We start from the raw sequence: 11,513 nt of genomic DNA, 5'->3' as shown, positions 1-11,513 counted from the left end.
TCCCTCCTGAGCAGAAACGACCTGTGGACCCTGGTTAGTTCTCTGGCTTATTGGCAGGTGGTATGTGTCTACCTTCTTAACTGTCACATCTTCTTTTATTAGAGTAAGAACAGTTCATGTACAAGAAAGTTCATATGGAATAAATGTACCTTTTTGTTATCGTTATGTTGAGGTGTGTGTTGGGGTGTAACTATGACACTGTTATCACCTTTTTTGCAGGTATATGTGTGTGCATGCCTTATCTCTCTCTCGCCCAATCCTGATATAAGACGTTCACGCCTTGTGCCCTATAAGGAGTTAAGGACACAGTGCCGTCAAATGGTATATATTTATCTTACAACATTGCATCTTGTTGACATTTTGAAGTGGGAAGTGTAAATGTATAATATCCAAAAACTAATTATGCAGCCATGCAGGGATACTAAATTTGGCGAGGAGAACCATGATCACCTGGTTGGCTGGTTATTCAGTTTTATGCTGGGAATGGGATATGCTCCTGAAGCACTTAGTTTGCCTCGAATATCTAAGGGATGCACATTTGTTTTGAGTTTCTATTCTATTGTTAGATGTCAATATGTTATGTGATGTGCTTCTGCTGCATTTGTTGAGGATGACTCCCTATGTGTTTTAGAAAGCCAGCTTCAACAAAGCCATCACCATCACCACGCCTATGTGTTTTAGAAGTTTTCCATACTGGGAGCAGTTTTTGTATTCAGTGCATTGTGTGACGGTGTGACCATAGCTTTTGCATGTCTGCGACTAATAATAATAGATGACACAAATGTTTTGCTTGATGCTAATCGTTTTCCTGTCACGAATCTGCTCTGTTTTTTTTCCATTTTCGTGATGTGATTACTTATCCCTCTACATAGCGTAAGTGCTGAGCTGCAAGCCGTAATGTTTCGTTTGGTGCTAATCGTGTCCTGTCACGAATCTGCTTTTCTTTTCTTTTTTGGTAATGTTGATTACTTCTCAGTTCTCACTCTACATAGCGTAAGTGCTGAGCAGCAAGCCGTTGACTATAAATATCGATCTTACCAGTTGATTACTTCATGTAACTTTCTGCCTCTCCCAGAATAGCAATGCGCCCACGTTTTTTTGGCATCGCCCTTTCACTGCCATTGGTCGCCGACGCATGTCGGTAGCCAAACTGCGAGAATAAAAAGATGGCTATTGGCTAGCTAGCTGAAGAAAAGGTCCGTTTTGACCGAGGGGCCAAAGCGGTGACGCATGTCGATAGGCAAGCAGCGAGAGAAAGGTAGCTACGTGAGTACGTGACGAAAAGCCCCGTTTTGACCGACCGAATCGGTGAGCAGCAGCCAACTGCCGGCTAGTACGCACCGGTATTACTGACTTCAACGACGAAAATATGTGGCGCGCGCAACTGCCGCGGTCTCCCCTCGCGGGTCAACCCGTGCGAAGCTACTAGCCTACTACTACTACTCCTCGGTACGGTCGCTGCAGCCGGTGCCGACCGCCGTCATGTCGCTGTCGTGGCAAGTACATACCAACTCTACCAAGTGGCTTGGTAGTAGCCAAATTGTTCACCAGGCGCTCCTTCTCAAGTCTCGTGTACCACTACTTCTGTCAATCTGACCGACCATTTCAACGTGCGAGAGTGCATGCGACGACGCTTGCCTGCCATTGTTACGAGCTATAAGAAGGAGGTCGATCGCACGTACGTACGGTTGAAGAGCAGTACTGCGCATTATTTACCCGAGAGTTGAGGCCTCCAGTACGTGTTGCCGACCCCTGTGTTTGCTCCGATCCGGCACGCGAGGTATAGATGTCGACGAGAGGAGCTGACGAGACGACGAGGCACGGCCCGCCGCCGCCGCCGCCGGCGGTGGTGAAGATCATCGAGACGGTGCACATCGAGGCGGACAGCGCCGAGTTCAAGTCCATCGTGCAGAGGCTCACCGGGAAGGACGCGGTGGCCGGCGGACCGCGGCCAGATCGATCGTCAACTGGAAAGGCGGATGCCGATGAGGATCAGGCTCAGGGTTTTGCCAGGTAGTGCTCGTCTGCACGCAGAGAAGAGAAGTGATCCATTTTTATGTCGATCCGTCGATCACAGCTTGAAAGGTACTCCCTCCGTTTCGAAATGTTTGACACCGTTAATTTTTTAAGCACATGTTTGACCGTTCGTCTTATTCAAAAAATGAATAAATTTAAGTAATTATTAATTCTTTTTCTATCATTTGATTCATTGTTACATATTTCAAAAAAGTTTTTGAATAAGACGAATGGTCAAACATGTGCTAAAAAGTCAACGGTGTCAAATATTTCGAAACGGAGGGAGTAGGAGAGTATATAACATAGGCCGTTGTTCATATTCAAAGATGACTTGAGTTGTGTGTACTTGTGTTGAGGGGTCGTTTGTAATTCATGTATTTGATAGATCTGCGACATGTGCTTAGTTGCTTACAGCTTTTTTTTTGTGCTCCCCATTTGTGACCGCCATTTCCATTTGCTAGTAGTTTGACCCTAGACATGAACAACAGGAATATTCATACATGTGTCGCTCAAAAGGATCTGGTGGTAATTTTAATTTGTTTGTAGTTGCATCTAGCCGTTTTACTGAGGTGAATTATATATGTTGTGGATATTGGATCCTTACTCAGCAGAACCTAAGGTTATTGTTTTTGCAACTCCTCGCTACAATTTTACAATGGTCTCTACTACTCTGGTTCCATAATTCTTAATATTTTGGATAATAACACGGTCTCCAAATATATCTTTTAACTATGATGTTATATTATACTATAAAAAAATAAGTAAATATTTAATTTTCTCAAGGTACTTCGTAAGACCAACCTACACATCATATTCCAGTGTCTTCAAACTGAAAGTTATTAGTAGTCACAGTTATAATTGTTTCACCTTAATATTATTCAAAACATCAAGAATTAAGAAACCGGAGATGTATCAATAAAATAAGGCTCCGTTCAATGTGGCGTTTTAGAGATATATTTTTGTTGCATGTGAAACGAGAAACCTCATTAGCACATAATTAATTAAGTATTAATTATTATAAATTTGAAAATGGATTTATTTGTTTTTTTTAAACGACTTCTATATAGAAACTTTTTTATCAAAAGCGCACCATTTAAAACGAGGGAGTTGAAATTTGGAGTTGAGAAAAAATAATTGGGCCTAAGTATAAACGTTTATCTTTTTTTAATTCAATGGCCATATCGTAAAATTTATACTGTCCTCTCAAGTAATCGATGGTAGTATCAAAGCGATAGAACTAAAGTGTCCTTTTTTTTTTCTGTGGGGACTAAACATCTTGATATGTGGCAGGAAAACCCCATGAAATTTTCTCCAAGTCGTCTCAAATCGGTAGTACATCTGACAATGGATAGCGTAAAAAGGAGACGACGACTTTCATGTAAACCAATAGTTCCAACGTGCCACACATGTGCAGTTGCGGCCGTCCGGGTCAACCCAGTTTGCACGGTTGCTTTGCTTACCTGAAAAGCATCGGTCAACTCGAAAAAGTCGTGTTAGCATCCGTACAATGTACACTATCTACTGCATTTACCAATGTACTTTGTGGATATTTATATGAGGTCCAAATACAGAGTATAAATACGAAGATTAATATAGTTTAATTTCTGTGATTATTAAATAGAGTATTCAATGAAATAAACACACGTACGCTGATCAAAATTAACGAACTAATCGAACTCAGCTGGGTAGGCACAGAAAGTGTCGTTCTTGACACAGAGGAAGAGCCTCTCGTACGCGAGCGCCATCTTGGTGGCGGCGAACATGGTCTTGGCGTAGTCGCGGCACGCGCGGCCGCGCTGCGCGGCGCGGCGGGCGCCCTCTTCCACCACGGCCTCCAGCTTCTCGAGCAGCGACTCCACGTTGGGCGCGAACATGTACCCGAACTCGTCGTCGACGACGATGCTGCCCTTGATGCTGGGGAACCTCGTGGCGAGCACCGGCTTGCCGCACTGCATGGCCTCCATGAGCGTCAGGTCCAGGCCCTGCGGCCGCAGCGTCGGGTCCACGAACACGTCCAGCGCGTTGTAGAACGCCTTGAGCTTCTCCGGCGGCACGGCGCCGAGCACCTTGGCGTTGCGGCCCAGGTCCATGTACCGCTGCTCCCACGGCCCCTTGCCGGCGACGAGGAGGTACACGTTGGGGTGGCGCAGCACGAGCTTGGAGAAGGCCTCGTACAGCAGCGGGTGGCCCTTGTCCTTGACCAGCCGGCCGGAGACGCCGAACACCAGGTCGGCGCCCTTGGGCAGCCCGAGGTCCTCCCGGAACGCGCGGCCCAGCGCCGCGTCCGGCTCGAACTGCGCCTCGTCGACGCCGTTGAGGATGACGTGCACGCGGCGGCTGGGGATCTGGTACACGTCGCGCAGCATCTCCCCCGTGGCGTCGCTGATGGCCACGTGGTGCGCGTAGCTCCGGAAGAAGCGCACCTCGGACAGCACCCGGTACACCGACTGTGCCAGGCTGTGGTTGAACGCCGGCGACATGCGCTCGTCGTCGCCGCGGGCGAGGTCCTGGTATATCCCCGAGTGGAGCGCCTCCAGGGAGATGCCGTGCCACGACACGACCAGGTTGGGCACGCCGCGCGCCCAGCGGTGGAACACGGCCACGCTCTCCGAGTGTATGACGTCGAACGGGTCGTTCTCGGCCTCGGCCTCGTACAGCTTCCACGCCTCGTCGCAGCGCCACACCCCGGGGTCGCCGTCGAGGAAGTGGAGCTGCGGCCCGTCGGCGGAGCGCGGGGGCGCGGCCTCGGTGTGCGGCGGCGGGGAGGTGAACACGTGGACGCGGTGCCCGCGCGCCGCGAGCGCCGTGTGCAGCGTGTGCGCGTGCCGCTCCATGCCGCCGGGCGCCGAGGCCACGGGCCACTTCCGCGAGAACACGGCGATCTTGAGCCTCGCCGGCGGCGGCCTGGACTGCCTGAACGGCAGGTGGTTCCACGAGAACTCGATCTCACGTAGGTCGCCGCCGGCGAAGCCGCTCGCCGAGGAGCGCGAGGAGGAGGACGCGGTGAGGTGGGCGAGGAGCGGAGAACGTGAAGCCGGGAAGGCGGAGCGGTGGAGGAGGAGCAGGGAGAGGAAGGGGAGGAGGACGAGGAGGCAGACGAGGGATGGGGAGAGGGAGAGCATTGGGTGGGAAGGGCACCTCGGCTTCCTTGGCCTCTGCAGCGAGCTGATCAGTGCCATCACGTAGACGCGCGAGCAGAGCTAGCTAGCCGATCATGCAGCATGAATGCATGGACTGATGCATAATACACAGAGTGAAGAACAAACGAGATGGGATGATGAGGGAAAATCAGGGAATGTACAAGTCTTTAGGGAGGAGTTTTGCAGACCTTTTGGAGGATGGAGTGCTATGCAGGGTTTTGACTTGGGTGCATGCTCCATGCTTGCTTTCCATGGCTGAAGTTACTTTGGAAGATGGCAATTGGCCATGGCAGCTTGGATGTGATCATCACTTATGCTGGAGCACCGGACTGTGTTATTTGTCTACTACTCCAGTGAGAGTTTCAGATTTTCGTGTGAAGATCAGTTCTCAGTTTTGCACTTATGGACTATTGGATATGGGGAAATTATTTTTAACTCTCAAGTGAACATTCCCTCGTTGTTTGTATATCATCCAAATGGTTATGGAAAAATTAAAAAAAATCAAAAAACTAGATTAATATGTGATAAATTACTCCACAAAATGCAAGGTCAAATTTAAATTATACAAGTTGCAACGAAAAAAAACAAATTTGACTAGGAATATGTGTTAACTAGTCATAGTTTAATTTATTTTTTCCGTTGCAATCCATAAAAGTTAAATTTTAACTTGCATGTTTGTGAAGTGATTTATTATATATTAAAATATCTTTTTGATTATTTTTCAAATATTTTCATAACCATTTGGTTTGGTTGACATGCAAATAACGATGGTATGTCCCCTCAGAAAATTTAGAATCCACTTTCATGGGCTATGTAATACGCGCAGGGCCAGAGAGGATAGAGAGAAGAAAGGAATAAGTTCACTTCATGACCCTCAAAAGTGATCGAAATCTAATACATGACCCTAAACCACAAAACCGGATATCTCGACCCCAAAACTCTTAAAACCGGTGTAATTTGACTCCCTGGACGGTTTTGGAGGGCGGTTTCGCTGACGTGGCGCCTACGTGGCAGTATTGACTCGGTCTTCTTTTCACGTGGCATTGACGTGGCGCTTAGGTGGCATTAGAAATAAAAATATACATGGGATCCATCTGTCATTCACACACAAAATAAAAAATTGTGGGGCCAACTGACATGTGAGCCCCACATGTCATCCTCTCTCTCCCTTTCTTCTTCCTCCCTTCTCTCTTTCTTTCTCTTTCTCCTCTCCCCTTCGGCCGGCCGCGGGGAGCATGGGAGGCTGGAGCTGGAGCGGCGGCGGGCGGGGGCCAGAGCGGCGGCGGCGGCGGAAGCTGAAGGGGTGGCGGCGGCCTCGCCATCGGCCTCGCCAAGTGGAGAGAGGAGAGGAGAGGAGAGCAGGTGAGGGAGGAACGGATGTGATGGGTGACATGAGAGGCGGCGGCGGTGTGTAAGGGCCGGAAGGGAGAGGGGAGAGGCGGAGCCGCCGAGCTCGTGTGTTGTCGCCGCCGCCACCGCCGCCAGTGCCTCCTCCCGCACTCGCGCTCGCGATAGCACTGCCGCGTGCTGACCCGGAGCGGCGGCAACGCGTCCTGTGGGTGGTGGCTATGGCCGCAGCCGACGAGGTCGGAGACGAGAGCAGCAGCGGTGGCGGGCGTACGAGGGGCGGCGGACGGCTGGTCTCGATCTGGTACTCGGCATGGTCGGGGAGGTCGACGGCGACGACTACGAGGAGGAGGAGATGGAGGGGGCGGGCAGCAGCCCACCGCCGCCTCTTTAGCTCCCGCCGCCCGTGCTCCCCACCGTCCACCGCCCACCGTCGCCCACTCGCCCGAGGTCCGCTGCCGCCGCAGCCTCTTTAGCTCCCGCCGCCCGTGCTCCCCACCGTCGCCCACTCGCCCGAGGCCCGGTGCGGTAGAAGGAGCTGCTCCCGCGCCCGTCGCCGGAGGTACACCGTCCACCGTCCACCGCCCACCGCCACCACCACTCCGGCACCCACCCACCACCGCCGGCACTCGAGCCCCCTCCTGCCGGCGGCTCATGTCAACGGAGAGAGAGAGAAACAACGGAGAGAGGAGGAAGAAGAAGGGTAGTGAGAGAGAGGATGACATGTGGGGCCCACATGTCAGTGGGCCCTACTTTATTTTGTGTGTGAATGACAGATGGGTCCCACGCATTTTTTTTAATTTCTAATGACACCTCAACGCCACGTCAACGCGACGTGGAAAGAAGACCGAGTCAATACTGCCACGTAAGCGCCACGTCAGCAAAACCGCTCAGGGAGTCAAATTGCACCGATTTTAAGAATTTGGGGGTCAAGATATCCAGTTTTGTGGTTTGGGGTCATGGATTAGATTTGTGATCACTTTTAAGGGTCATGAAGTGAACTTATTCCGAGAAGAAACGCCCATCAGTTCTTGCCTCGCAACAAATCTGAGGCCTCTTTGGGATTCAACCATTGGGCTGTGCTTCCTAGGGATGATGGGCCTGTAATTAGGGCTTCCGATTCTCAAGGATAATAGGCCTGTCTTCGGGCTATTTGGACGGTTTAAATTCCCAGACCATCCAAATGACTTATCAAGCTGGCCTTGTGTGAGATCCTTTCAAATGAGATCCTTTTCTTGTTGACAACTAGGACATCACAGCTCGTTGAGGCTGAAAGTTGAATTTGGTGAGAAACAACAGCAAAACCTTGGTTCAGTTGTCAAGTGAGCATAACTTAACTGGTTAGGTTATTTATGATGAAACATGTCCACCCGGATTCAAGTTTTAGATTTGTCACGGGTGCTCATATTTATAGCTATAATTATTCTTTCAGTTATAGACAATGTATCGTAGTGACTTTCTCAATTTAAAGATATACCGATCTAATCTTTTGGAGGTGCTCATACGGATATGGTGTTTGTATTTATAGGTGTAAATGTGCACGTGTTGTGAGCATCTACGTTTATAATTTGTTTTTTTCTAAAAAAATATATATTGGTCTATTTTCATTTTTTCCCATGTTTGGCATGGGAAAAACTCCTGCCAGGAGCTACACGCCTAGTAAATGGTTACAGCGTCTTCCCGTTGGTACTCCTATTTATGTTCTGAAAAATGCACCTGCATTGTGATTTTGATTCCATATATACCGGTCGGTCGACAGTCGACACAGAAGGCTTGCTTGCAGAACAGTTTCAGTGAGGTTGCTTTTGTATCTCTTCAGTCTTCAGAGAGATCCTCCAACCAGTTGGATACAGTAGCATTATAATAGGCATTTGAAATTTCACATGCCGATCCATAGCACTGAATTTGGTAAAAGATCGTGTGATCGTGTGCTGTATCTGTCTTATTAATAACTGATTCAGTCACAGTCGAAATGCTTGCCTTCCTCTTCAGAATTCTGACCATAGACTAATACACATCTGCTGCTTTGGTCCAAACGTATTGCGAGGGAAGAGAACACGAAAATCACTTGGATTCCTCGAACAGATTAAACAAACACTTCTCAAACCGAAGCTTCAACTTACCGCAGCAAACGCTGCCCCTCCATTGCGAAGTTCAACTCCTCGGTAAGACTAAACAAGAACCTGTTACGGGATCGTAGATCGTTAATCATATCATTTATTTTTTCTTTAGTAGTAAACGTCGATCTCTTCTTAGTTTTCTCATGCCAACTCGCCAGTTGACTGCGAGGTACGGAGTCCTTAAACCGATGCCGACGTGCCATCCCTTTGTATCATTTCATTTCCCCAAGGTTCTGATCAATATCTGCGTGAATCCGGCAATAGCTTCTTCCAGAACTTGACCTGGTCGGAGTTCACCGAGCACTCGTGCTGAGTTTCAAAGCTCGGATTTCAATTTCTGAAAAGACTTTAATGATGCTGACACCGGCTTAATTAGTATTGCGGCTTAAGAAAACTGGACTAATGTCTTAGCTTGTGGTTTTAGACAGGTTTAGGAGTAAGAAAAGTTAATTCAAAATAGAGTAGCCTAATGCGCTACTCTGGGCACTTGCAATATAGTATTATGATTAGCATGTGATCGATCTGAAGGTTCCCTTTGCACGCGCCTCCATTTTCAGGTACTGAAACGAATGAATTCTTTGTGACCCCAGGCCAGAATTGAAACTTGAAACACGCAGGTCAGACTTTGTTGATCGGTATTAAGCAACCCCAGATTAATGTCACTAAGTGAGCACTGTCACTTGCTGCTCGAAGGTGCAAGCTTGCAGCTAGCTAGCCAGCCATGGTTTTGTTCTTCAAGGTGCTCTTCGGCCCGGCCGCCGTGTTCCTCTCGGCGCTCGTCGTCCTCTCCTGCTTCAAGAGCGTGCCGTACCTGAGCAGGATGAGCTCCTCCGAGCTCCCCTCCTACATGTCCTACTTTGAGTCGCCGATCTCCAAGTGCGACATCTTCCAGGGGGAGTGGGTGCCCGACGAGAGCTCGCCGCAGTACACCAACCTGACCTGCTCCTACATCCAGGAGCACCAGAACTGCATGATGTATGGCCGCCCCGACCTGGAGTTCCTCAAGTGGCGGTGGAAGCCGGCCGGCTGCGACCTCCCGCGGTTCGACCCGGACAAGTTCCTCCGGCTCGTCGGCAACAAGACGCTCGCTTTCGTCGGGGACTCGCTGGCGAGGAACCACATGCAGTCTCTCCTCTGCCTCCTGTCCAAGGTAAGTGGCCGCCATTGATTTCTGTGTGTCGCTCTCTGCTTTGTGTTCGACTGTTCGTCCATGGTCCTGATCAGTTGTGACGCGCGGCCGGCGACGGCAGGTTGCGACGCCGAAGGACGTGTCGGTGACGGGGAAGACGGACCCGGACAAGATACTGTACTACGAGGGGTACAACTTCACCATACACATCTTCTGGTCGCCGTTCCTGGTGAGGACGGAGGAGTCGGCGGAGAGCCCCGGCGTGTTCAAGCTGTACCTCGACGAGCCCGACTGCAAGTGGTTCGCCCGCGTGGCGCGGTTCGACTACGTCATCTTCTCGGGGGCCAACTGGTTCACGCGGCCGTCCCTGTTCTACGAGAACGGGAGGCTCGTCGGCGGCAGCTACGTGGCGCTCAACATCACCAGCGACCTGACGCTGCGGCACTCCCACCGGATGGCGTTCCGGACGGCGCTCCGGGCCATCAACGACATCAGGTTCAGGGGGAAGGCGATCGTGCGGACGCTGTCGCCGATGTCGCACTTCGAGGGCGGCGCGTGGGACAAGGGCGGCGACTGCCGGCGGACGCGGCCGTACAGGGGGAACGAGACGGCCATGGGAGGCATGGACCTGGAATTCTACACGTCGCAGGTGGAGGAGTTCAGGGAGGCGCAGAGGGAGGCGGCGGCGAACGGGGTGGACATGGTGCTCATGGACCCCACCGCCGCGATGCTGCTCCGGCCGGACGGCCACCCGAGCCGGTACGGCCACTGGCCGGACGAGAAGCGGGTGCTGTACAATGACTGCATCCACTGGTGCCTGCCGGGGCCGGTCGATGCCTGGAACGACATGCTGCTCCACATGCTCTCAGATTGATCGATCTCATTAGTAGTCTTTTTGAAAGAAAAAGATTTGTCCTAAGTAGTAACACACACAAGTTAATTGGTGGTCATGTGGTTCAATTGGTGTAGTTTAGTTTTTTTTGCCTCGAGATATACAAAGTGTCCTTTGGTCATGTACGATTGAGCCAAGGCTCCCTGGGACTAAATTCGTCCATATTATGCAGAAGCATCTCATGAAATTAAGCTGTGGCGCTTGTACCAACTTGAAACGCCCTAACCAAAGATTCGTGTGCCTAGAACTCTACAACGTCGTCATAGCCTGATGGCGCGCCAGTGTTTTTTCGTGAATGCATAAAAGTTTTGTATGCCAATATGCTCTTGTTTAGTTCCAAACTTTTTCTTCAAACTTCTAACTTTTCCATCACATCAAAACTTTCCTACACACATAAACTTTCAATTTTTCCGTCACATCGTTCTAATTTCAACCAAACTTCCAATTTTGGTGTGAACTAAACAATTGAGTGCTGCCAATTGAGTGCTGCCGTTGACTGTTGTTGCTAGTAATTACTGTATGTTCACTGAAGTGTTTTGTCTTGCACAGTTTGTTTCAGTTTAGAACTGCCTTTGTGTGCTACTACAGGTCAGAAGCTTCTACCTGTTAGCTGCCTTTGCACTCTGCAGTTTAGATTTTTCTTTGACATAGAGATGACTATTCTCACACTTGTTCATAATCATGAACCCATTTCGAAAATATACCAATATTGTCTTCGCGTAGATGAACGTGAACATACAGATTGTGAAGTAATCTCATATCACTTTTAATCCGCGGGATTGTGCAAGCACCGATCGACTAGTGAAAAGTGGCCAGCAAACTGCATTCCAGCCGCCCAAAAAGGAAAAAAAAAAGAGCGGGTAGCGGGC

General features: G+C 49.9%; 2 protein-coding genes across 2 annotated transcripts; one reads left to right on the top strand and one right to left on the bottom strand.

Annotated features, from left to right (window-relative positions):
- Window positions 1-3,609: 3,609 nt before the first annotated feature.
- Window positions 3,610-5,416, bottom strand: LOC4325379 (uncharacterized). Its single transcript, XM_015774974.3, has one exon. The coding sequence runs from the start codon at window positions 5,193-5,195 to the stop codon at window positions 3,684-3,686; it is 1,512 nt and encodes a 503-aa protein (XP_015630460.1). The 5' UTR covers window positions 5,196-5,416; the 3' UTR covers window positions 3,610-3,683.
- A 3,841-nt stretch (window positions 5,417-9,257) lies between these two features.
- LOC4325378 (protein trichome birefringence-like 21) lies at window positions 9,258-10,860 on the top strand. Its single transcript, XM_015774984.3, has 2 exons — window positions 9,258-9,773; window positions 9,874-10,860. Exons 1-2 carry the CDS (start codon window positions 9,345-9,347, stop codon window positions 10,624-10,626), a joined length of 1,182 nt encoding a protein of 393 aa, XP_015630470.1. The 5' UTR covers window positions 9,258-9,344; the 3' UTR covers window positions 10,627-10,860.
- The last annotated feature ends 653 nt before the right edge of the window (window positions 10,861-11,513 follow it).

The sequence above is a fragment of the Oryza sativa genome, chromosome 1, assembly GCF_034140825.1.
Source record: "Oryza sativa Japonica Group chromosome 1, ASM3414082v1".
NCBI lineage: Eukaryota > Viridiplantae > Streptophyta > Magnoliopsida > Poales > Poaceae > Oryza > Oryza sativa.
The sequence above is the reverse complement of the archived record's forward strand: the minus strand, read 5'-3'. Positions and strand labels throughout refer to the sequence as shown.